General features: G+C 45.3%; 2 protein-coding genes across 4 annotated transcripts; one reads left to right on the top strand and one right to left on the bottom strand.

Annotated features, from left to right (window-relative positions):
* Positions 1–5,777: 5,777 nt before the first annotated feature.
* On the top strand, positions 5,778–6,772 carry LOC136509171 (phytosulfokines 2-like). The gene is made up of 3 exons (XM_066504001.1): positions 5,778–6,066; positions 6,144–6,247; positions 6,348–6,772. Exons 1-3 carry the CDS (start codon positions 5,919–5,921, stop codon positions 6,480–6,482), a joined length of 387 nt encoding a protein of 128 aa, XP_066360098.1. The 5' UTR covers positions 5,778–5,918; the 3' UTR covers positions 6,483–6,772.
* Positions 6,773–12,836: 6,064 nt separating this feature from the next.
* On the bottom strand, positions 12,837–26,623 carry LOC136506731 (protein FLX-like 3). Of its 3 annotated transcripts, XR_010771710.1 has the most exons (7): positions 26,428–26,623; positions 25,283–26,037; positions 25,032–25,177; positions 22,633–22,715; positions 22,392–22,523; positions 15,141–15,550; positions 12,838–14,976 (listed from the first exon to the last, which is right to left on the bottom strand). XR_010771710.1 is itself a non-coding variant. In XM_066501621.1 (6 exons), exons 2-5 carry the CDS (start codon positions 26,023–26,025, stop codon positions 22,440–22,442), a joined length of 1,056 nt encoding a protein of 351 aa, XP_066357718.1. In that variant the 5' UTR covers positions 26,026–26,037; positions 26,428–26,623; the 3' UTR covers positions 12,837–15,550; positions 22,392–22,439. The 3 variants fall into 3 exon arrangements, 2 of the variants coding, with proteins under 2 accessions (XP_066357718.1, XP_066357717.1); XM_066501621.1 differs by having other exon boundaries at positions 12,837–15,550; XM_066501620.1 differs by lacking the exons at positions 12,838–14,976; positions 15,141–15,550 and having other exon boundaries at positions 22,234–22,523; positions 26,428–26,622.
* Positions 26,624–27,248: the final 625 nt, after the last annotated feature.

Consider the following 27,248-nt stretch of genomic DNA (forward strand, 5'->3'; position numbering starts at 1 on the left):
AATATCGATGCGCATATGAAATGACATGGTGCCCTGATATATATCCATGTAATCCTGTATATCTCACCTTACTGGCTTATAGAATGGAATCGAATATACTGAAATTGCAGGTTCAGATTTTGTTATTATATATCCATTCCGCGTGTTTAGTTTCAGTAAGTTAGAATTTGGGGCTACTGTAGCATTTTCGTTTTTATTTGGCAATTAATATTCAATCATGGACTAATTAGGCTCAAAATGCTCGTCTCGCAATTTCCCACCAAACTATGCAATTAGTTTTTTTTTCGTCTACATTTAATGCTCCATACACGGGTCGTAAATATTCGATGTGATAGGTACTGTAGCACTTTTTGAGAATTTGGGGTGGAACTAAACAACGCGTCATTTTAGACAAGAAAAACGTACCTGGCACGCAGCTGCACGGCGCGCCGTTGCAGTCCTAGCCTCCTAGGATTACATACTCATGACAATGACATGACCGGCGCCGACATACATGCATGATGCGTACTAGTTGCGTGCATGTACTGGGTTTCAATTTGCAAGGTTCGAGAGCTCGTACGAAGGGGTAGGGAGGATGACACATACGGACGTGTAAGCGGAGTAGATGTTGCCTAAGGCCTTGTTCGTTTAATCTCAGAATAAATAAAAGAGGTTAGAGAGGAGATTGAAGGAGATCGAGGAGGATTTTAACTTGGGCCTTGTTTAGATGAGTGTTAGGAATCAGTATTCGATACGGTAGTACTTTCGTTTGTATTTGATAATTATTGTCTAATCATGGTCTAACTAGGCTCGAAAGATTCGTCTCGTAATTTACAATCAAACTGTGTAATTAGTTATTTTTTTTATCTACATTTAATACTCCATATATATATATCCAAAGATTTGATGTGATGGAGAAAGAGCGAAAAAACTTAAAATCTAAACAAGGCCTTGTAACAGATTTAATTCCCTCTCATCCTCTTCCCCTTGTTCCCATGCATGTGTATATACGTATATTATTATATTATGTAGTACCTTCTTCCTCCGGTACAGGGAAGGAAGTACGTCACGTGTGGCAGGCAGCAGGGAGGGGTGACCAATCCACCGAGCGCAGGAGGAAAGCGCTGGATTCGGTTCGGTTCGAGGATGACGTCGTCGTCGCTAGCTCTCTCTAGTCTGGTGGTGGATGGATTCGTCGCACGCGTCACGCGAGCGATCGAGCAGGAGCAGGTCCGTCCTCCCTCGTCTGCAGCTGTTGCAGGTTGCAGTCGTAGGCAGCTATTAGCTTGGCGCCGGCTATGCGTCTCGATCTGTGCCGCCGTGTGCATGCCCACGGGGCCTCTGCGCCTCCGCTGCATGCCATGCGCGCCCCGCCCACGTCGTCGTCCCTGTCCTCTGCCATGAGAGCTGAGCCCGTCATGACCTCACCTCAGCACGTCATGACACTGCACGGTTCGATGTGGACCGGACAGCGACAGCAGGGTTGAAAACACCAGAACTAGCAGAGTGGGAGTAGTCGCTAGCGAGCTCATCGATCAGGATGCATAGATGCTGACAGAGCATCGTTGGTGGTGGTCCTTCCAGCGAGCCAGCGAGCAATGAGCCACTGACGACGATGACGCGCGCACCACTGGCTGGCTCTCTCGCCCGGGCGCTCGGCGACGACGACGACAGCGACTTGATGCATGCATGAGGCGGGTGCAGCGACCGATGCATGCATGAGGCGGGTGCAGCGACCGATGCACGCAGCAGCTGATCCCTTCTCAGTGCTGGTGCAGCACAGGCAGGCACACGGGACTCCTCACTCCTACTCCTTCTCATACATGGCTAATGCAACTAGGGCCTTGTTTAGATCACTTCCAAATTCTAAGTTTTTTTACTCTCTCTCCATCACATTAATTTTTAGCCGCTTGTATAGAGCATTAAATGTAGGTAAAAAAATAACTAATTGCACAGTTTAGTTGGAAATCACGAGATGAATCTTTTGAGCCTAGTTGGTCTACGATTAGACAATATTTGCCAAATAAGACGAAAGTGGTACTATTCATCGGGTTGCAAAAAGTTGCAATCTAAACGTGGCCTAGGGAGAAAGTGCGTGGCGCCAATGATGCAGCTAGCAGAAAAAAACAATGGAAAAAGTCTACTTAACTCATCCACCTATCAACCATGGTCTACTTCACCTCCAAACTATAAAACCGTCTATTTTACCCCCTGAACTTTTCAAAACCATCTATTTTACCCCCCGGGCGGTTTTCGACGGTGGTTGCTACACAGTGGTTTTGCTGTAGTGATGGTGGTTTTGTCTTTTTCTTTTTTATTTATTTCTGGTGAATCTTTAAAAAATCATAGTAAATCACAGAAAAATTATAAAATGGAAAATCTAATTTTGTTGGACTCCACATGAGTAGATCTACACAATGAACATATAATCTGATATGCTTTAGTACAAAATTTTTGCTGTAGTTTTAGATTAATTAGAAAATCTAATTTTGTCTGTAATTAATTGGAACAATTCATAGCTGCAGCTTCTGTGGTCCAATTATGGTGAAATTTTTATGGTAGGCTAATTATTGTATGCTTGAACTATAGTAAAAATTTCGTACTCATTGGATCATGTATAACTTAGTTATAGATAAATTTCAATTAATTACAGACAAAATTAGATTTTCCAATTAATCTAAAACTACAGCAAAAATTTTGTAGTAAAGCATATCATATTATATGTTCATTGTGTAGACCTACTCATGTGGAGTCCAACAAAATTAGATTTTCTATTTTATAATTTTTCTGTGATTTACTATGATTTTTTAAAGATTCACCAGAAATAAATAAAAAAGAAAAAGACAAAACCACCATCACTATAGCAATACCACTGTTACTGTAGCAATACCACCGTCGAAAACCGTCCGGGGGGTAAAATAGACGGTTTTGAAAAATTCAGGGGATAAAATAGACGGTTTTATAGTTTGGGGGTGAAATAGACCATGGCTGATAGGTGGGTGGGTTAAATAGACTTTTTCCAAAAACAATGGGAGGAAGCGCAGAGATGGAAGATGTCAAGATGGTGATGGAGAGGGAGCAGCAAGACGACGCAGCGTGTGCTACAGTATAGCAGTAGCAGCTGCCTCAGCTGGAGCCGCCGGCGACCCCTTATGTCTCATCCATGTGTCGCTGTACACACATTTTGGTGCTAAACTAAACCTTGTCGTAGCTGTGTTTTCGATTTTGTTAGACACATACTAAGGATCTGTCATCTGTTAGACTGACTCCAACAGAGCATGCAAACCATGACCAAAATGTAAAATATGTCATTCAAGTGTTTTGCCTCCCAAAAACAACGCTCCAACATAATACCAAAACACCTCATCCATTTTGGGTACCACGCTCGCCGAAACGCAAATCTGCGTCGTCGAGAGAGACCCGGCGCGCACCAGCGCGTCCACCTTCGCCGCGCGCTGCTGCTGGCACAGCTCCGCCGCCAACAGCGCGTCCGCCGTCCATAGCGGGCCGCGCCCACTGGTCGACGCCGCCGCGGAGTCCGCCATCCGGCTGCTCGCGATGCTCCCCGCTGTCTCCGTTGGAGGCTTCTGATGCACCACCACCCCTGGGATCGGGAGCAGCGTGGCGGACGAGGAATGCACGTGGTGGTACTGCTCGAGGTCGTTGTCCCTGCCGCGCTTCCGCGATGCCACCACGCCTCCGTCACCGTCGCCGTTGCAGGTCAGGTCGCTCTGCACGGCGCTGGCCACGCCGGGTGTGCAGTGGTACTGCTGGGCCTGCTTGTTGCCCGCGGCGGCGGCTGACAGGAGCGCCTGCAACTGCTCCTCGGCCATCCCGCCGCCGCCGCCGCCGCCGTAGGGAAGCAGGCACCCGGCGAGTCCGCCGAACTACGCTTGCACGGCCATGTCACCACCAAACCAGGTCTTCTCCTTCTTCTTGGGAAGGGACAAGATCACAAGGGAGGGAGAAAGGCTCTCAGTCAGTGGAGATTGGAGAAGTGAGGAAAGGAGGAGGCAGACACGGTGGTGAAGTGAAGGCGAGAGAGAGGAGGAGGGGGGCAAGGAGCCGCCGCGGCGAGGTCCGCCTCAAGGCGCGGCCGGTAGGTACCACGGCGAGGCGGGGAGCGGGGCGCGGCCGTCGGGGAGCGGGGATCCAGGGTCCTCCTCGCTCGCGACCGCCGGATCCAGGAGGGAGGGGAGGGAGGGGTGCTGCCGCCGTCGTGGTCTGGTCCATGTGCCGGCAAGGCCGACCACGGATCAGATCCGGCACCAAGGGAGAGGAAGAGTCGGTGCGCGGAGCGGATCCGACAGCAGGGCCGGCCGCAGAGCAGCGGAGTGCGTCGCAAGATGGAGCCGAAGAGGGTGGGGGCGGGCTCGCGGCGCCAGCGGCCTCACGGCTACCAGCGGCGGCATGGTGACCTCGGGGAGGGAGCGTCTATGCCGGGAGGCAGCCACCGGCGGGGCACCATCGGGGGGCTGCGCCGCGTAGCCTGGTAGCCACAAGGCCGGCCGTGCGAAGTGTGCGGAGGTGGCCGCGCTCTGGGCCTCCCGCAGCGCCACCACGTCGGTAGAGAGGGAGAGAGAGAGAAGGGAGGCTGCGGAGGGGACGCGAGCGGCGGAGAGGCAACGCCGGGGACCGCCGGGGGTTTCGTGCGGCGCGGGGGAGAGAGTGAGGAGAGAGGGACGGGCTTTTGGGTAGGCTGTTGGAGAATGCGAGTTTTAGGTGCGGGATCCTTTTACTGTGTGTGACCCAAAATATGGAATATGTCTCTGATTTGGGTATGTGCTATTGGAAACAGCCTTAGGTGTAGTTTTCTCACGACTCTGGCTCCTCTTGGACCTTTTTACTGTAGTAAGACTGAGCATAGAAATTGTTTTTTCTCTCTTCTTGCAAAACGTGGAGCCAGAGAAGCTACGATTTGTGACTCCGACTCTTTAGCTCCGGCTCCACCTCCTATAGTACTATAGCATTGGGCCGAAGCAGCCCGACCAAACAGAGCCTAAGGGTAGCTGTACTTAGAAAGGTTAGACACGTGCTATGCACACATTTTGGTGCCTAAAGTCGTCGTACGTACCTGTGTTTTCGATGTTGGTGCCGGACGTGCCATGCACACATTAGGCACATATTTTTGTGCCTAATGATTGATTAATTAGGCTTAATAAATTCGTATCGCAGTTTCCAGGCGAGCTATGTAATTAGTTTTTTTTTATTAGTATCCGAAAACCCCTTACGACATCCCCGAAACATCCAATATGATATCCAAAAAAAATTTTCATTTCGCGAACTAAACACAGCCTTAGGCTATGTTTAGATTGCAAAAAATTTCGAACCGATGAATAGTAGCACTTTCGTCTTATTTGGTAAATATTGTCCAATCGTGGACCAACTAAGCTCAAAAGATTCATCTCGTGATTTCGAACTAAACTGTGCAATTAGTTATTTTTTTACCTACATTTAATGCTCCATGCAAGCGGCTAAAAATTGATGTGATGGAGAGAGAGTGAAAAAACTTGGAATTTGGAGGTGATCTAAACAAGGCCTTAGTCAAAATAAGAAACAAGAGTTTGGGTCTAGACAAAGCTAAAAGCTATAGCTAGTAGGATGTGCCTAGACGGTACGGTACTTGTGTGTGACGTTTCTAGAATGAGCTCTCTTCTAGAATAACCTCTACCCAGTTTCATTTTACTCACAACAAAGCAGGATTATATTGGTAATCGTTTTATTTTTCTTGAAAAAAGACCACATGCGCATGCCCGCCATCTCCAATTATAAATAGAGCGTCTCGGCACCACCAAGACGACCACTCCAAAGTCGCAGCTCCCAACACAGCACCCATCCTCATCCTCTGTTCCAGCCAGCAGCTAGCAGAGCTTCTGCTCCTCTTGCTCTTCGTCCACAACGCCACGCTGCAAAGTTTCAGTATCTCAAGACCGACAGAGATGAGGCGCTGCAGCAGCAAGACCTCCTCGCCCCTTGTCGCCCTCGCTCTCTTGCTCCTCCTGGTCTGCTCCTCCTCCTTTCACCGCGCGGCAGCTGCTCGCCTCCTGCAGCCTGCTGCTCCTCTTCCTCCTCTGATTGCTCACCATGGTTAGTGTTGCTGAGCCTCTGTGTTTATTGGCCCTACCAGTGTTGCTCCAATGTTTTCTCGACTATTTGTTGTGCAGAGGATGGTGCCAAGGAGGCTGCCGCTGCTTCTTCTGCATCTGATGGCCTAGTGCTTCAGAGTGCTGCCGTGGTCGGTGGCGACGAGCTTTCAGCCTCCTCCGAGGTGACAACCGAAGACGATACTGAATCCGCTGCTCTTCATCAGTTTGAGCAGTAAGTTAGTTTGACCTCTCTTCTGACTTCTCGTTCTGGTTCTTGTTCAGATGATGGGAGCAGAGGCGGAGGAGGAGGAGGGTGCAGCGGCGTGCGAGGAGGGCAACGACGAGTGCTTCCAGAGGCGGCTGCTACACGACGCGCACCTCGACTACATCTACACGCAGCACAAGGGCAAGCCATGAGGAGGAGGATGCAGATGGAGCCATGGAGGAGCGAGGAGGTCTTCGTCTCGGTTGCTACGGCCGGCGTCTAGTCGTCGTCCATGCTGGAAAGTTCGTGGAGGGAATATAATCACTTGCTAGATGAATGCGGCAACTAACACCCGTCCGTCGTCCGTATAGGAGTAGTGTATATACTAGTAGTATGCTTGTGTGTGTACGTCTCTGGCATCTCCTTGTACGTCTCCACGTCTAATACATGGTGGTGGTGGTTCAATTATCTCTAGTATTGTCTTAATTAGTATCAAGAAGAAGAGTCTATTGCTGCATAAAAACGGTGAAAGGTGGTGCGTGGTGAATTCGCTATAAAGTTCGGCTATCAGATTGACTGTTCTTTTCCATCTCCCCTCTTTCTTTTTCCTCTACGTTTAATCTGTTTCTCTGGCTCCTCCTGATTCCTATAAACAAAAACAAAAACAAAAAGTTTAATCCGTTTGCCTTCTTGGAAGTTGGAACACCTATAAAAATGGGTTACTGCATGAGATCCATTCCTCTCAATTTTTTTCCTTGCAAGCCCTGTAAATAAATGGGATATACCTCAGACGTGCGAAACGTCGTTGCATAGCAGCGGCAAAAAGGTAACAAAAAGCAAGGGAACATGCCCCGGTATATAGAATTCCTCGACAACATGTACGTATTCTTTAATTTAGTGTGTTTGTGTCCTTGTTCATGTGTTAGGTCCGTTTAGATGCGAAATTTTTTTGTTTTTGGCTACTGTAGTACTTTCGTTTGTATTTGGTAAAAATTGTTCAATTATGGACTATTTAGGCTTAAAAGATTCATCTCGTCAATTACGGGCAAACTATGCAATTAGTTATTCTTTTTACCTACATTTAATGCTCCATACATGTGCCGCAAAATTTGATGTGACGGAGAATCTTGAAAAATTTTGGATTTTGGGTGGGATCGGCCTTAGTTTTCTTGGCCGTCACACACATGCCGAAACATTCTAGGGGTGCCAGCAACACGCATCCCAAAACCTTCCGACACAATTAAAGAATGATTATTTGAATAAGCATCATTCTAGGTGAGGAGCACCGCGTGCAAAAGCATCATCGCATCCCGCGCTTGCCGCTAAGCTTTGGCACAATTGCATGCCGTACGTGACTGTCCTAGTGTCCATGCGAAAAACTACCTAGCTAGCAGTGTCCTGGTTTGTATACACAAATTCTTTCTGTGAATGATTTCGTGTATGCAAAAAAAGAGAGAGAGAGGGTGTGCGTGGTAGTCCTATCTAATAATATCTAGCACTACACAGTGACCACGTGGAATGCACGAGAAGACCTACCAAACCCAATATTGGCTTCAATCAGTTTTGTACTGTAGTACTAACACTCCAATGCAATATCCCACTGGGACACACCAAGGATCATCAGTGCAAAAGTTGAAGTTGCCTGGAAGATTATTTGAATATTATTGCAATTGGAGTGATGGTGGTGCTTAATTAATAATAACTAGGAAGAAAAAAACTAATTTTGGCCTTTGTGTAAACACTTTCCAGAAGCAAGAGTGGAGGTAGTATATATTTTGATTTTGAGGATGCCTCGGAGGAAAGAATCTTCATTGGAGATCACCATATCCAAGCAGAATGAATAGCGAGGCTTTTGTTGATTTTGTGGAGGTCGCGAATACGAAGACCACCCATATTTTTGGCCTAACAAAGGTCTTTCCAAGAATATAACGTTGGAGATTATGAACTCTGACGGAAGGTTTCGATCACATCTCTCAACTCAGCAGCTGTTCATATATAGGATTTTAAAATAGCAACAAGCCAAAACTCCACTGCTCATTCATTAGCACATCAGGCAAAAAAAATGGATACACGGCCCTCTCTACCCTGCCTCCTCCTATTGAAGCCCCTTGCACACCACTAGATGCCCAGTGCAGCAGGTTCCCTCTAAGGTCTGGGTTTCAAAGGAGTTTTGTTCTCATTTAATATTGTGATAGTGTTGGCCTATGAGCGTTCGTCCGGGCGTGTTCTGTCTGGACAGCTCGTTTCTGGGCCTGCCCAACGATTGGGCCCAACAGGCCTCCTCCGCTCCACCTTAAGTACGACGCGGTTTCTCTAAAAAAAACACAGCGACATTTTCGTTCCCCACTGCCGCATGCATGCGACCACCGCGGGCACATCCACCACGCCACCCGCCCGCTGTTGGCCTTATCCAACGACGTGGCCTTCTCCGGCCGTGGCCTTCCCGTCCAGACGCCGCGCGCCCACTCCACCTCGCTGCTACCGCGCGCGCATCCCATGCCGCTTGCTCCCGCCCGTCGTTCTCGCCCATCCCGCACCGCTCGCTCCCGCCCATCCCCATGTTGCAAACTCATGTTTCAAGAGTTTCGGATGTTTTGTAGGTATGTTTTAAGTGTTTTATGCGGATGTTGCAAAAGTAGATCTAGATGTTGCATATGTTGCAATGATTTACGCGTATGTTGCAAGTGTCTGTTCTTAATGTTTCATCTATTTTTTCAAACGTATGTTGCAAGTGTGTTCATCTGGATGTTGCATATGTTTCACACACATGTTGCAGTGATTTATTTGGATGTTGCATATGTTTGCAATTGTTTTTCTAAGTGTTTTTGTATGTGTTTCAGGCGCATATTTTGATTGTTTCAGCTATTTCGTACGTATGTTGCAGTTGTTTCATTTGGATGTTTCAAAAGTAGATTCGAGGTGTTGTGCATGTTGCAATGTGAGCCACTTGCCACAGCTGCCTACTGTAGCTGCTGGGGCACCGTGCATGGAGGGGAGCGGCGCAGCAGGCGTAAAGGGCCGTGGGAAGTGTGGGGGAGTGGCGCGGGCGGGCCCTGCCTGTACGTGCAGCAGGCGCTGGTGCGGGCGTTGTAGCAATCAAGTAGTGTACCTATTATCATAAAACAATCAAGTAGTGTATGTTCATCATCACAATATAAGGGGTGTTTTGATCCTAGGAGAAATTAGCACATAGTGTAATAGTGGGCTAAACATGAGCTAATAAGAACTAATGGGTTCTAACCACCGATTAGCCTCATTAGCTCATATTAGCATGTGATTATAATTAAGCTCATGTTTAGGTCTTGTATATTTGGAACCTAAAACCCAGGACTATTTTTTTAGCATTATATTGGATCTAAACACTCCCTAAGTATATGTTAGTTACTAACCTAGCTAAGCCAGGGGGTCTTCTAATTGAAGAACGAAAGAATCTAGCTAGTAAATAATGTACGCACGCGCTGCAACTTGACAAGATCCTGATTGGGTCGCCACTCGCCAAGCAATGACCATGTGCAAGGAAAGGGTTTAGCTAGCAGGATATATCTATGCCCCTGTTTGGTTACTGCAGTCTCTCCTAAAATTTCTGTCGTATCGAATATTTAGACACATGTATGGAGTATTAAATATAGACTAATTACGAAACTAATTACACAACTTGCGACTAATTTGTGAGACGAATTTTTTAAGCCTAATTAGTCCATGATTTGACAACATGGTGCTACAGTAACATGTGCTAACGACAGGTTAATTAGGCTTAAAAAATTGTCTCACAAATTAGCCTCCATATGTGTAATTAATTTTGGGCCTTATTTAGATTGAGATTAGGAATCAGTATTTGGCACTGTAGCACTTTCGTTTGTATTTGACAATTATTGTCCAATCACGGCCTAACTAGGCTCAAAAGATTCGTCTCGTAATTTACAATCAAACTGTGTAATTAGTTATTTTTTATCTACATTTAATGTCCAAAGATTTGATGTGATGGAGAGAGAGTGAAAAAACTTGCAATCTAAATAAGGCCTTGTAATTAATCTATATTTAATATTCCTTATTAGTATCTAAATATTTGATGTGACATGAATTTTAGAAGCGACTAAAGAACAAACACCCCCAATATCTCGTTTGAACGACCGACGATGGGGTACATCTATCGATGATGATGAGACGCATTTACAGGAGATGTGGTTGGATGGATGTGCCGTACGTAGTATGTGTCCTTGTCAAGGCAAAGGATTGGATTGGTGGTGCAGCGCATGCGCACTGCCAAGCCAAGCCCTGAATGGATGAATGGATCGGAGGTAGATCAGAAAATATCCTTATTAGCCCCTTTCTGATCCTACGTACACGTCACAGGATTTTTGTGTCATCTATCTTCACGTACGCGTGCAGTACTTGAGGTAGCTAGGGCCTCGTTCACTTTGCAAATTTTTTTAACCCGATGAATAGTACCACTTTCGTCTTATTTAGCAAATATTGTCCAATCATGGACCAACTAGGCTCAAAAGATTCATCTCATGATTTCCAACTAAACTGTGTAATTAGTTATTTTTTTACCTATATTTAATACTCCATGCAAACGGCTAAAAATTGATGTGATGGAGAGAGAGTGAAAAAACTTGGAATTTGGATGGCATCTAAACCAGGCCTAACTTAATTTGGTCCGTCGATCGAGCTCAGGGATGTGACAGGAATCATCATATATACAGCGCAAAGCGCACGCACAAACACTGCTAGTAGACGAAAATGACGGGCAGGTTGGATCGCCGCATGCATGCAATGCACGGAGCGCGATCGATCCAGAGGATTGGGTTGGATACCATCGGCAATGCATGCATGCAACAAGAAAGAAGATGAAACCTCTCGCTTGCTTGCTGCAGGTTGTCGTGTCGTATGGGGCGCCGGCCGGCCGGCCTGCTGCCGTAACGTGTTGCGCGTCGCACGGCTGGGCCGGCCGGTATCTCGGGCCGCGGCGCCTGCGTGCTCCTCGGTCGTCGTCGTCGATCGGTCTCTGTCGCGCTGCGCCGCCTGCATGTGGCCATCATGTCCCTGTCCCGTGTCCACGATCGACTAGCTCATCAGCTCGTCAGGTCCCGGTCGTGTGGACGCACGGGCACGCCAGCGCGCTTGCATGCATGCATCATGCTTGCCGATCGAGCTGCTGATCTGAAAGCTACAGAGCATGGTGCGTCGACCCGACGACCACTGTGAGAGATGAGACGACCAAGGCTGCTGGCGCTGGCTGTGTGGTGTCTGGTGTGGCCGTGTGGGACGACGACAACGACGAGCAGGTACCATCGACGGACGACATGTCGACATGCATGAACGGATCAACGCATACACAACTTCCCCTCTAGTACTACTAGCTAGCTAGTCTCTCAGCTACTGTGCACAGTACGTCTCCGTCTCCGTCTCCATCTCTAGTGCATGGAGACAGACGACCACGAGACAACGAACGAAGTGGCGCCACTGATCTGAAATGATGGATCCATGCTACGGGAAAATCATGGTGGCCGAGCGCGCATATGCAGTGCAGTTTCAAGTGCAACACACACACACACAGCATGGCTGATGGCTGCTAGTGCCCCCAGCTGATACGTACTGAGTGGACGACGCAAAACACTTTGCAGCTGGGTATACGTGCGTGGAGGTGCTGTGCATGTGGGTGGGAGCCACTGTGCGTTGGTGACTTAATTGGTGGCCAATGCTGCATTGCATGGGGCCCATGCTGCATGCTCTCATCTCTCTTGGAAATACTCCTGGCTTTTTTTAGAGCAGAACCCAACACTCGTCGATCTACCTCTCTGCTCTTCTCAACCTCCGTAATACTCGCTCGTCTCTGCTTCACCAAAAATGTTCGTCGTCATGGAAATATAGTAACAAGCACCTAGCTAGCTAGCTAGCGTTCGTCTCTGGTTGTCTAGCTAGGAGGGTAACGGAGTACTCTCTCCGTTTCAAATTATAAGATGTTTTGATTTTTTTATTGGATTCATTACTTCTACTAAGCATCTAAATATATATAGTGTATATATAAGTGCAAAACAAAAGCTATGTATTAACATTGGAATCTCTGGTGGCTGAAGAGTCGTATATATACTTCCCTTCATTCTCTTCTAGAATCAGACCAAAGGCACGAGTAGTCTACGTGTAGATAACATTGACTACATGTAGTGTTCCGTTCCTTCCATCCCTTGTGTGTTTCACCGCTTTATCCTACCTTTCATCCTCCTTTTCTTCTCCGAGTGGCTGGCTACATGACAAGAGCATCGAAACACTCATGTTATCGCTGTGTCGAGTAAATGCATCACCATGTAGTGACATGTATCGTATCACATATCGTTTTGGCTTTTCCTAAAGACACAACTTTCATATCTTACATCTATAAAACGCATAGCAAAAGCTATACATCTAGAAAATTCAAAGCAACCTGTTATTCGTTCTCTTCCAAGTCCTCGTAAAATCAATCTTATAGCTCCGTGGGGATCGGGAAGAAACGTTTAAATAACCTCTTTTTTGTTTGTTTGTTTGGCACACACTGGTAGTAGTGGAAGGTGGCAACACCCCCGGTCCGTCCAAACTCCAAATTCTACGTGCTACAGAGTGAACAAACTAAACGTGCGGTCAACTCCAGTAGTGCCTAGTGCGCGTGCGTGCGTGCGGCTTCAATCCAATTCCTACATTCGACGGCATAGCAAATCGCTGTACGTAGTGCTGACACTTAGCTTGATACTGCTTCTAGAAGACGAAAAATCATCTGCTGTTGGTACCGTTTCTAGAACCGCATCCATCGCGATCGTGAATCAACAAAATCCTTGCTTTTATTTTGTTTAAAAAGAAAACAAGATAGATGCATGCCATGAATCCTCGTCGTCGTATCGTACGGGGCGCCGGTTGCGCGTCGCACGCGACCACTGCTGCATGCGGCGCCTGGCTTGGACGACTGCTGCCCCGGCCGGCTGTGCGCCTGGCTGCATGCGCACCCACGTCCGGTGGTCTCTGCTGCATGCCTCTGCTCCGGCCGGTCGTGTGGAAAAACTATAGCTAGCGGCCTCTGCATCACCCCAGCTTGGGTACGGTGGGCATGCCGCATGCCACCAATCAGATCGCGGCCGGAGCCGGAGCATTGATGTTCATGTTGAGCACACACGACACGAGACGACGAGACTGGATCCAACAGGAGAAGAAAGTGGCGCCACTGAAATGATGCTGCAGGAAAATGGTGGCCGGAGTGGGGGAGGTAGAGCGCAGATGCAGCAGAAGGCAGCATGGCTGCCAGTGCTGCTACCTGCTCTGCTAGTGCCACAGCTGAGTGGGCGCACGGTGCCAAAGACTTTTGCTCTACCTCTACGCGGAGGTGCCTGTACTTCGTGGGAGTGAGCCACACCCGGACATGGTGGTCAATGCTGCTTTGGGGTGGGTCCATGCATGCACTAGAACACCATGGCAATTGTCAACCGATGCAGCAGTAAGCACACAGCAGCAAGGCCAGCTGCCTGCTCTTGCTCTGAATCTGATGCTGCTCTCAGCTCTCTTGGAAACGGACAACATAGTGCTCTGCTTGTGGTGCAGTGTTCGGCTGGTATGAATCCGGCACTGTTCATGATGGAATTTACTGTTCATGCTGTAATTTTGTGAGAGAAAAAGACTGCTCCGGCTGAAAAAGAAGCCAGCCGAACACTGCCGACCCAGATCGATATGGTCTGTCTACGGAGCGAAACAGAGACCACCGCTTGCTTGCCTAGTTTCTGCTCTTTCAAATCTCTAATCTTCTCTGATTCACCAAAATTTTCCCAAGTTCAAGTGTCAGCACGTCTGATGTATACATCCGGTAGGTCCACATGCAACCACTGCGCAGGATGATTCAGGAGGCCAGTTCACAGAAAATCACCACTATTCAATTTTGAATTGGGCTGTTTCGCACACAACTACAGGCCAATGCTTTTTCCTTCAGCAAATCCTCAATGAAATGTCAAGATGCATGCAGACTGAAGGTGCACCAGCATCAGAACAACCTTATGGGGGCACGTTGTTGTACAATAACAAAAACACTGAGCCTCTCAATCTGCAGTACTTTCCAATAATGGTCCAGACACCGAGCAACTGTTTTCACTGCAGGATGGTAGATACGGACCAGAGTCAAATCATGAAAACTGTGATGCATATCGTCTCAAGATGACAATTGATTTTCCACAGTAATGAGGTTGAGAAATCCTTGGTTTCCTTTCGCTGGGCGACTTTGGATGCACTTTTGATTGTGCTTCCCACGTACACATACCCTTAACTTCCAACAAGCAGCCACCTTGTACACACGGACATGGGTGTTAAAAACCTTCAATTTCAGGTGAACCTTCAGTCAAGGAATCACAGCAAAAGCAAAGCACCATAAACATGATATATACAGTACATAATGAGCTTGCTGGTAACATGTTCCATGGGCAGGTCCCATGATCTTGTCATGACACACCCATGAGTGCATTCATACCCACATCTTCTGAAAAGCATGGTAATATGACATACACCAACAGGATCAGCACCCCAGGACCACATTCTGGCTTCAATCACATCCATGGATTATGGACTCTGTTCAACTCATTCGAGGGCTCTTGAATCACGCTGCTAACTGAAGATCAACAACCGACAGGTTTGCTGTATTCCTTCTTGCACAAGCCCAGATGGCTCCCCTGATCCCAAGCTTCATTGTTGCTTAACCTGGTAAGTTCATCCGGATACTGATTATAAATAACTAAATTAAGATACTGATTCATTTGGTCCAGGAGCAAAGGGACGGGCAGCTGAACACACTCAAAATGTTTAACTTGGAAACTTGCCAGACACAAGTAAACCCACCAACGAACAAAACTGTAAGCTCTCACCTTTGCAGCAGCCATCTTTCATCTCTCTTAGAAGAAATCGCAATGACATGGAGCAAAGACTTCCAAACAAACCAAAGTTTCCAAGCTTTGATGCACTGAATTTTTTTTTTCACATGCTCTGCTGATGAACCAGTCACCCATGGTGTCACATTCATGTTCCGTCGAGTGGTTGCAACAATTGCTGCCGTGCCTTCATATGATTCCCCAAGGCTTTTGTTCATATCTACAATCGCCAAACCATTTGATTATTGATTCCTGTACACATATCTGGACGTCGTGATCTTCCTGGTTCATGAAAGTTATCTGAGATAACCTTTACCATGAGCATTTCTTATAGTACTGCTCTTTTCGACTCACGAATCAAATCTTTTTCTTTTTCCTAGTGCCAAGGACCAACTAAGAATTTCACCCTGCAAGGATAAAAAACAACAGAATTAGGCATTTGTGCCTAAAGAAGAAGAAAATCATATGTACAGTTGCAGAATAGTAAAGAAAATCATAGTCAACAACAGAACTAAAATAAAACTAACCACTTGAAGGAATATGCAAAATTGTACACAGAAAATGAGTTTGCATTTAGGTATTCTTCTCAAAATAAAAACCATATGCCAGATGACTAATCTTCGCGTCCATGCCCCCAATTGTGCACTGGAAGTTGCATATCTAGCATCATCTTGTTTAATAAATTAACATAAATGGGTTTTGCTGCTATCTAATGTGTTTCAGAGCTTCAGGCTAAGGCAATTTGTAATGGTTTTGCTGCTATCTGTTTTCCAGGCTAAAGCAATTTTTAATTACCATTTATCAACACAGCATCACAGCCAAAGAACAGGTAAACCTCATGGTAAAGGAAACATGACAACTAGATTGATGAGGTGGCAGATTCAAAGAAAAATGCATAGCCATGTCAATTGTGCTATCTATCTATCTGAGTCATTTTAACTGTTGCAAACCTAAGGTAGAAATACAGAAAAATGATGAAAACAAAAGCAAATACCATGATCCAAGGCTTCAATAATTCTCTAGAAGATACAACACATAACTATATAGAGCAAGAATGCTATTTTCTATCAGCATCTGCTGAAAACCTCCCTTGACTAAGTGAAACTATGACAAGACTTGTATATTCTTCCAAAGTACATACATCTCATGAAAGCAACATGTAGCCGAACATATTTCCAAATAAGATGGCAAATTTCATTATGTAGTAACTTTTCTTCCTAAAATAGTGCAGTATGTACATCTCAACCTTGATAGCTGATGGAGAAACAACTAATATCAAATGTGTACTAATGGAATGGAATAACAAACGACTGTTAAGCACTACTCCATTTATAAACCAACAGTGCTCATAACATGTCCTTGTAACTCGCATGAAAAAAATCCATTGAGCAATACTGTGACATCTTATGGAGTCGCAGGCTTATAGCCACACTTCATCCTATGATTATGAATTGTACGAGTCGAACTGCACCTCTTGAGAAGATCAGTAATTGTCTCTGGATTCTAGAATTGCTCAAAACACCTTATAATTTATTTTTAAAAAATGATGATATCAAGTATCATAAAATTAAGCTACAGACTAATAAATTAAGGAGCACTATAAGAGTAGAAATGCAGCACAACTTCTGCTTGGATAAAGAAATTACTTGCCTCATCATTCGATAAGCCATCACCAACTTGCCGCTGTCATTTTAAATACTTTGGAATTGGAATGGTCTTCGCTGCTTAACCAATCCCAAGCTAGAAAAACACACTTTCCATAACTAGCATCCATTCATCATGTCCATCTTGTATGACTTATTTGGGACCTACTAAACTCAACTAACTTGTATTCAAGTATGCAATGTGCTTTGATCATGAAGAACACATCAAACTTCCATAAGTTGATGTTGTAATAATAATACTTTGCCATTCTCCCAAAGACAACGGTGGTTTGGCCATCAGGGATCTCTACAGTCAATAAGAGCCTCCTGATGAAATCAGCTTGGCACATTGCAACAGAACAGAATCCTTATCTTACAGCAGTTCTCAAATCCAAATATTTCCCAAGCTCTTCCTTCTGGACAGCCAACGCCAACCATCCCAAATCGGTCTTCTGGTCCTCCCTCTTACATGTCAAACCAGTCCTCCAGAACTGCATAGTCTAAATTCACCAGGGAAATTCCAGCATTTGGTCCTCTCTTTGGTGCACTATCTGGAACAACATTCACGACCACATCAAACTCCCAGTCCAGCAATCCCAACTCCCAAATACCATTGCTGACCTCTGGAATCCTAATTCGAACACCTGGAACAACGCCCTCATCAGTAACATCTTCACTGACTCGGCAACCCATATTATTTCACAACTGCAGCCAGTCCCCTCTCAAGAGAAAGACATCATCCACTGGACTCCTGATCCAAAAGGCATCTGCACTGCCAAGGAGGCTTTCATCCACCTCAACTCTCAAAACCGAACAATCTTCCCAACCTGGGATCCAGAAGCATTTCCAACCAAGCATTGCAAATCCTCAAAAGAACTTGGAAACACAAATCCATATCTCCGTGCATCAAAACCTTTGCTTGGAGACTCATAAGAAGGGCATTGGCCACACGTGATCGAGCAGGAAGATACTAAGACAAGATAAGCAAACAATGCACCAACTGCAATGTCACTGAGACAGATGCTCACTTATTTTTCCACTGCTCGTTTGCTAGAGCGGTGTGGTTTTCAGTTAACCCTTCTTTATGTACCTCCTTTCTACCTACTGAACAGGATGGAGTGCAGGAAATTCTCCCCATGGCAACACCACCGACGACCATCTGCAAGCTACGATGACCATTTTGTGGTACATCTGGAAAGCAAGGAATGACTTAAGGTTCAACAGTAAAAAATGGACAGTTTGGCAGGTACACAGCTGCACTGTGGAGGAAATCAGAACGTCCAATCTCTCAATGAATGCAGTTGATCAGCAACATATGCCCAAAGGTATGAATGCTTCCCTTGCAGATCCACAGATGCAAAGCACAACTCCCCAAGCCAGGCCTCTCAGCGCATTCCAATCTGAACATCGTCCCTGACCGAAGGCAAACAAGCTCCACTACACCCCCAGGTATAAATTCGGCTTCCACAGGTACAAATGCCGCAGGCACAACAGAAGTCCAGCAGATGCGCAACAATGAGGAGCCAACACCTACACCGCCTCTTTACAGGATCACAATGCCTGCTCTTATAACGGGTCCAAGATGTTACACTGACGCATCCACACAACCAGACGCAAACCAAAGAACAATAAAAGATGCTGGCCTAGGTGTGTTCATGCTCAATCAACACATACAGGGTCCCCAAGCCATCTTCATACAGGCGAAGGCAACAAACATGTCCTCAGTGCTCATGGCTGAGGCGGCAGCAATGACACTGGCCTCAAGGCTAGTCACAATCCTACAACTATAATCACCAACATATCTGACTGACAATCAACAGTTGTTTTTTCAACTCCACCGACACCTCATCACCACCGCAATGGGACATCAAGTTCTATACACAGAACTTCATCAATGAAAATTCAGGCAAGCCACAGGGTTTTCAAAGTTGCAAGGCAGCTAAACCAAACAGCGAACACGCTAGCAAAACAGGCTAGAGCAAACTCAAACCCCGATCCTCAACATATGTACTTCTCTTGTTCCAATCGTCATCATGTTCAATACTGCCCACTTCGGGCAGTTCTCTCCTCTGTACTTTGGGAGAATTTCTCCTTGTTGTCAGCCAAGTGCTGTTAATAAAATCTGTCTGTTATAAAAAAAAAGATCTTTTGCACTATAAACTTCCATGTGCCACCAACATAAAAGCATAATGATCCTTCTACTTTCTTCCAAATGGGGTGAGAGTATTTGAACACCCTTAATTAAGACAGATCATTGCTTGTGAAGCCTTTTCTCCTCTTGTTAACAGCTCTTCCTATAAAGTCCTCAACTCAAGGAAAGGTGAATGTAAGTGCTTCACGATGAACAACCTTGCAATCTCCACCATCATCGAAGAAGCCAAATTCTAGTACTATCCAATGCTTTATCACAGAAACCAACATAATTCTACTCGTGAATGAGGAGAAATTATAATCTAAGAGCTTGTAAAGTTCAGGCATAGTACTCGAAGTATCATCAATTGGAGGTTCCTTCAGATGTACAATATAATAAAGATCCATTTGTACCAATCTTTAAAGAATGATCAAACATAAATTCTCAGAGACTACTGATCTTCCAAACTAATGTCTGTCTCCATCCCTAGTAGCGCCGAAGTCACACCTCGTATACTCAATTTTGATCCGCTATGTGAAACCTTTCGATTACAAAGTCATTTATCGTAACTCTAATTTCCTATTTACTTCTAACCTACTTTGATTAACTAGCACTGCATTGTCAGCAAAAGGCATACAAAAAGGAATATCTCCTTAACATCCCTTGTGATCACATCCATCACTAACACAATATAGATAAGGGCTCCATTGCTTCAAGTGACAGACAGCGGTGGAGTCTGACACGAAACCAAGGGAGGGCCAAACACAAAAGACCAGATGCTCCTAGTTTCTTGGCTGAAATTTTACTCGGGAATGGGATGGATTATGAATGAACTCTAGTAGAAACTGGTGTCTCTATACTAAACTGTACATATGGTCTTCAGTAATCTATTCACGGCAAGGGGGGTCAACTGCCCAGCTTCGCCTCCATGAGGCTCCGCCTGTGGTGACTGACTTATCCACATAAATAAAGCTTAGACTAAAGTTCAACGTTATTTCACCATCTCTATCTCGGTGTTCCAAGTTCACTCGTAATCCAAGTTGAACTCAAAGGTGTGGTATCTGTTTATTTATATCTCTTTCTTGAACAACATGACCCATCCAAGTTGACATGGTCCAACTCTAAAGTGTCAAAGATAAGGTCTTTTTCCCTTGTTCTAGAGTCTTCTCTCCAATGTAACATATATTGCTCGTCGGGGCTAGTGAATACACAAGCTTTGTAGTTCATAACATGGTAATAGAGCCCAATTTGTACGTTGTTCCTCTTTGATCCTAAGCATAGCTACAGAATCACCTCCGCTCACTACCCTCTTTGCTCTCAGGGGTGGCCATCACTTAGCCATCAATGCAATTTTAATAGTACTAGTAGTGGCTGCTGAGAAGGGCAGGCCTGGTGCAGTGGTGAGAGCTGTCTCACTGAGTCACCAGGTCGTGGGTTCGATGCAGCCTCTCCGCAGATTTTGCGGAGGAAAGGCTTGTCTCGGTTTATCCCTTCCCCAGACCCCACTCATGTGGGAGCCTCCGGCACTTAGTCTGCCCTTTTTTTTAGTAGTGGCTGCTGCTGCTGCTGCAAGCTCACCACCATGCATTGAGCTGTCTTTCTTGAGCTATAGATCGAGTGTTGCCACTTTAATTCAGGCCTTAGTCAGACCGGAGGCTCGAATCAGCCTCAAATCAAGGCAACCACCCCACCATATCAGCCTCCTTCAGTGTCAACACACTGCTCCATGCAGGAAGCGCCCCATCCGCACGCCAATCCACACACCTCCACGCATTCGGATCTAACCTGCCATGGCCCCTCGGCATTGCATCATGCCATGCTTTCGCGCCCTAAGCAGTGTGTTGCACCTCTATGGCCCTGCATGCTGCATCACCCTTCAATTGCAGCTTTGTCACCTCATCAAGCTCCAACTCCTGCTGGCATCTTAAAGCTTCTTCACCACACAGCTGTTAGTCCCCTGCTGGCCAAACCATGATGGTAGGCTCAAGGAGTCTCCCTATATGCAATGGGTGAGGGCCTCTACCCATGGCACAACCATCACCTTCTCCAGGTTGCCCGAAGACTCCATAACCGGGTGTTGGTTCAACATTGCGGCCAGCCCTGCACTACTTGACTTCTTGTAAAGGCAAGCCTTTGTTGGCTGTGCAATAGTTGGGAAACATTGGTGTCTGCTGGTGTGCTATTGGGTTCATTTTGAGCTAACATAATGGTTTTGCAATTGCTGCTACCTTGTTTTTGTTGTTGTTGTTGCTAGCTACTACCTACTTAGTATCCTAGCCCTACTGTTGTAACCAAGTCTTGTTAAAGTCTTGTTGCGTCCATCCAAGTCTGCTGGTCCTCTCCTTGAGTTTGTGTGTGCCGAGCGAGAAAACAAATTTCCATTGCCAAGTTGATTGAGTCTCATCACATGGCTACAACAACATTCTTCTTTGTCGCTGGTTCCGTTATCGGGACCTTTCACATTGGTCCCGGACCACCACGCTCCTCTATGCATACGATGGTCTGTCTTCTTTCAGTACATCGAATCCCCACGTGTGACCCTCTTGTTGATGTTGGATGTATAGTTGAGCCATGTGTTTCTTTACTCCTTCACATGTCTTGCAACAAAACCCTTCTCTGTTGTTGGTTCCATTATCGGCACCTTCCACGTTTTCTTGGGACCACCATCCCTTTTCTGCATGCGAAGGATGTTCTCTTCTACACATTTTTTGGACCCCTGAGCATGACCCTACCATTTGATTCATAGGGAGCCATGTGTCTCCTTCCACCCCCATCAGCTTGACTCGACATATCTTTCTGTGTCATCTTCTCACCCTCCCTCATGTTGTTTTTGCCACTCTTCTCATGGCTACTACCATGACTTCGGATAGAATGTGGAAGAAAGCACAACAGATCTAAAAAGAACAAACCAAGACGATAACATGTCGTCGGATTTGGATGTATTGTTTAATGCTTATCACTGTTGTAATGTGTCTAAGTCTAGTGTGCTTAGTGTCATACTCTCTTCAAATGAAACATTATTGTCTATGCCTTGCATAGTTGCATTTGACGAGAGGGAGGGGGCTTATAAGGTAAAAAGGTCTTTTCACCTTCTTCTTGAGTCTTCTATCCTATGTAGCATATATTGCCCTTCAGGCTGTATGTCTAAAACTAAAATTGAATGAGGTGTACAGAACTGTAAACAAGTTATCTTTCAATAATTTGCTGCGTCCAATGGTATCTATTGCATGATGCAAGCATTTTTGTCAGCACATCATATTCAACAATGCAGAAGTTAATATTAGATTCACGCTAGCTATGCCACATGGGGCATGTATGATCCACTCTGGACATCTTGGTACCAATAATTTAACAATTTAGCCAGTTTATAAGATAGTTTGGGGAAAGTTATGATTAGAAACATTAAAAAGGACAACTCTTAATTGTAAAACAAGCAGGTATACAGCTTAGGTACTGTAAAAGTTCTGACATGACCATTAAAACCTAGAAGATGATTCTTTCTCCAACCACTAAGTTCTGATCTTAGCGGTACTGAAGGCGATTCTTGTCATATGTCCCCCATGAACCAGATTCAGGAGGATGCAAAGGACCTTTCTCAGAAACCCCCTGGTAATACAAATACAATAGAAGGTTACAGATAAAATAAGGAACTATCCATAGAGTTAATAGGGGGACAATTTAATGGTCACATATGCTATCTTTTAGGAGATCATACCGCATTGATATTGTAACTATCTTCATATGGGTTCTTAGTGAAGGTCACTTCAGGACTCCCCATCTGCATCCCATATGTTCCACCTAAAATGTTACATAGAAGTTAGCATAAGAATTCTGCCTTATACTAAAGAAATAAAAAATGACAAGTATAAACCATCAACAATACTGACAAGATAAATACTGTTTCAGGAAGTTGACTTTAAAGAAAATCACTGTCCATTTTAAATTTCAAATAATTCGGTCTTAACAAATGATTTAAGCATTCATTGTTGATGAGGAAGATTCCTGAGTTTTGTACACGCGAGTGATGAACAAGGCAACCACCTAGCTATCTAGGCAGCATCATCTTGCCTAGCCACCTAGCCTGCCAAAGTGGTGATCAAACCATGCCTAGTCCTGCCTAATCCCAATTCGGTGATAACACTGGTCTGCCTCCAGATTAGCACCTAGGGCAACACTGATTATGGCATGCTAACACATCAATTTCCACCGTTCTTGTTGCCCCATTAAACAACACTAATTGTTGAGTAAACCATATCAAGGCATCAAGGCCAATGATGGAAAGTATTAAACTGTCTAGTCATAGATTCTGCATGTCCTGGGTTATGCTAAATCAAGATCAGCATAAAAGAATAGCCATGCACATAATATACATTTTAGAGCAACAGATAATTCGCAACATATAGAAAGACTATGCTTGCTTCTATACATTTGGACATGTACAAAAATAACACAGTAAAAGTATTGTTTATTTTGACTATCGTATCCAGTGCAGTGCTGTCAACAAACTAACAGGGCTCAGTAAGCACACAGTTGAGTAATTTCTGCCCAAGAATATGAACCTAAGCCATCAATGTATATTATTTAAAACATATACCATATGTATCCTTTATCAATTAACAAATATAATTCCAACGTCTACAAGGCACATCTCCCATAAGATTAGTAGAAACCAGTAGCCACTAGCCACAAATGTTGGCCTTGCGATACAGAAGTTTCCTATTTTCCCAAATGATAGTTTACAAAGTTGTAAGGGCATGAAGGAGTACTAATAATGATTCAGGCTGCATACAAGTGTTTTTGGATATGGAGGTATTACATCACTGAGTTTATACTTTGTCTCATTTTCAATGTGATAATTTTTACACGCCAACAAGCAGCTGGGCATGTTTCGGGCAAATTTGTTCTGCTCTTTTGTGCTATTCTGCAACCTTTGACAATTGCAGCAAGATCCAATTGTAGGCTGTATCTTCAAAATGAATGTGTCCACAAAGGTATAATAGCCAACACCATGGTTTTTAAGGCGGCAAGGCGAGACATGGCGAGCCACTCATTTGAGTCAACTAGGCGAAGGCGAGGCAAGGCGACGCCTTACCATTCTAAGAAATAGGAAAATACCAGCAGGGAATAGGCAAGAAAAAAGAGAAAAAAGGAAAAAGAAAACCCAGAAAAGGAAAATACCGGCAGCGAATAGGCAGCCCACGAGTGCGTCCTTATCCCTTCTCAGGTCATCTCTCATCTCACGGATGCAGATGCAGCGCCGCCGCACGCATCCCTCCTTCGCGCAGGCGCAGCGCTGCCGCATCTCCCTCCTTCACGCAAGCACAGCGCCACCGCATTTCCTCTCATGGCTCACGCAGGTACAGCGCCGTCCTCCCTCCCTTGCGCTGCTCTTGGCTGCGTGCGCTCAGCCTGCCCTCCGCTCCTTCCCTACCTCTTGCTGCTGCTCTCTCAGATCCCCATCTCGATCAACCGCCGCCTCCGCCGCAGATGACCCAGGTGGCGCCGGATTTGGTGGGGATGAGCGAGGAGGTGGCTGCACGGCCTCTATCGTTTTCCTCTGCTTTTGGCTAGGCGTCGGGGACGCCTTACTCCCTGCGAACGCCTTGCCACCTAGGCGACGCCTTAAAAACCATGGCCACCACAGGTATTAAAAAAAAAAACTTCGAAAGCCACTGCAAATCTGTAATGCCAAAAGGGGACATGGTCCAGTTTGTAAAACACCAAACTTTTGTAACTTGTATGCTCTAGAGTAGCTTTTCATTAGATCTTCTATAACTAGATTTCACACCTCAAATAGTTAATATTTTAAGAAAGAAAAGCTGAAGATTGATCAAAAGTAAAGACTCCTAGATAAGAATAAGAACAGATACAGTTGATATGCACAAAATTGTTGTGCCCAAAATAGCAAAAAGGAGTCACAACCTGATGTCCTACTCCTATAACCATGGTATAGTGATTGTAATAGTCCAAAGAGATACAGAAATATGCACAGTTCAGTCAAACAAACAGAATTATCTACAATAGTACAGCCTCCTGCCAATGAGAGGAGGGATTGTGTGCAACAAGGATAAGAAAATTTACAGTCTCGTCAAGCAATTAGTCCTAACATCATACCTGTGACCCATGGTCTAACTTCAAATTTTGCTAATTCGCCTCGCATCTGTTCAATCTCTTGTGCCATAGAAAGCAGATTCTTCTCCATTGCCTTCCTTTGTTCCAGCAATTCCAAATTCCCCTTCTGCTCTAACCCGCAAGCAGTCCTGCAGAAGACAAATCAATGATCTTACAATACAAGCATATAAATATGAAAAATACTAACTGGTGCACCCAAAAATCAAATGGAGCAAATGAAACTGCAGAAGTACCTCACTCGAATAAGTTCCTGTTGCAGACCATCAAGTTCTGTTTTCAGCATGGGTAGCTGCTGTTGAATGGATTGTTCCCTGTTCAGCTCCTCCATGAGATATGCAGCCTCTGCAGATAGTTTTTTCCTAGTGGTAATGAGCTTGTCAATCTCACCACGGAGCTGCCTGACCTCATCACGCAAGTGCTCACTTGCTCCAAGTTCAGCTTCAAGCTTCCTCCTCTTGTCCACAAGCTTACTGATATAACTTTCTTTCTCAGTGCTAATGTCTGCAATGATCATGTTCAAGTGGCGGACCTCATCTTTTCCAGCTTGTATTTCCCTGCTTAACACTTCACGCTCCTCAGCCAGAGCACGGTTATGTGCCAAAAGCCTCCGGAGTTCAACTTCCTGTAACTCGAGCTCATCCTCTAAGACAGCTGGGTGAGGGTGAGGAGCTGCCCTCATGCGTGGGCCTTCATGGATCTCAGGATAGGCCCTACGGTCATCAATCCCACGACTGCCAGGATAGGCCCTATGATCGGCCATACGAACACCAGGGTAGACCCTACGTTCATCAAGCAGGTGGCTGTCATGATAGTCCCGGCGTTCCTGAGCCACATGGATGTCAGAGTAGCCCCTACGATCCCCAACCACAAGGACTTCTGGATAACCTCTGCCTCTGGGATTGTCAGCTAGAGGGACTTCATGGTACACCCTGCGATCATCAATCAATCGCCTTGTCAGGCGACCTCTTTCCGACATGATGCTTGGTGTCTTGGCATGAAAAAAACATCAAAAGAAAAAAAAAATAGAGTTAATGGATCCATCATTACAGGAACATGAAGCCGGCATATTGACCAAATGATGTAACAGTGGTGGTTGATCTGACACTGCATAACACTGGTAAGACGAAGTTCATATATATATCCTTCCTATGGACCTAAAACAATACTCCGGTTAACACCAGGCATGCCTCGGGGCATGGCATCGCCAGGGGCGGAGGCGGACCCAGCAAAGGGACATGGGTGTACGCATCTACACCCGAACCCGATAACTTTTCCAAAAACTACGAAGTTTGGAGGCATCAAATAGCCAAATAGCTTTAGGTTAGGGTTTGAGTTCTCGCCTTCGCACAGCAGGAAGGGAAGACAAGGGACGGAATACCTAGTGGGTGCTCGTCGCCGGCGAAGATACTGACGAAGGCTTCAGCACCTGGCGTAGGGCGGCGCCGGCGTCGGCGGCAGCGAAGCACCAGCCGTCGGAGAGCGATAGGGGAGCGAAGCACCAGCCGTCGGAGAGCGAGATCCCGTGCGAGAGAGACACAGAACCGTGAACGAAAGGGGATGCAGCGGACGGCCGGCCCAGTGTTCGGCCCGGGGGGGACCGCACACGGGCCTTCTCCTGGGCCGTTCTTTTTCAGACGGTTCTTTTGAAATTTCTTTTTTTTTTGTCCTCTTTCTCTCTTTTTTATTTTGTATTCTTCGCAATTTCATATCTATTATGTCCATAGGCCCTATCAATGATGACTAGTACAATATTAGTTATAAATAATAGAAACAATAATAATATTCTTTAGTACATTGTAAACAAGGAAGTGGAATTTTTTAATATTTTGTTAAGGTTGATCATTTTCTTATTAAAGAAGAAACCAGTTCCACTAGAACGTAGGACATTTTCACAAACCTGTTCTTTGTATATCTATAAAAAAAATTTAAAAGAAACAATTTTCTCTTTATGACAATTTAAAAGTGACACATGAAATATTTTTTGCTAAATATGGAACAATGTTCCCACAAATCAATAAAATTGTTATGCTCAATAAAAAAATAATATAGAGTAACTAAAATAATTTTTTAGGTGTTCCAACAAGGACTACTAATTACTAAAGTGCACTGACACTTTGATATCTCATGAAAAACTGTGTCTTTCTATCACTCTCTTTGCATTCTGCAGTTTACTTTCTAAGAATTTTTTTCCTAGAATAG

Source organism: Miscanthus floridulus, chromosome 15 (assembly GCF_019320115.1).
Source record: "Miscanthus floridulus cultivar M001 chromosome 15, ASM1932011v1, whole genome shotgun sequence".
In the NCBI taxonomy this organism is placed as follows: domain Eukaryota; kingdom Viridiplantae; phylum Streptophyta; class Magnoliopsida; order Poales; family Poaceae; genus Miscanthus; species Miscanthus floridulus.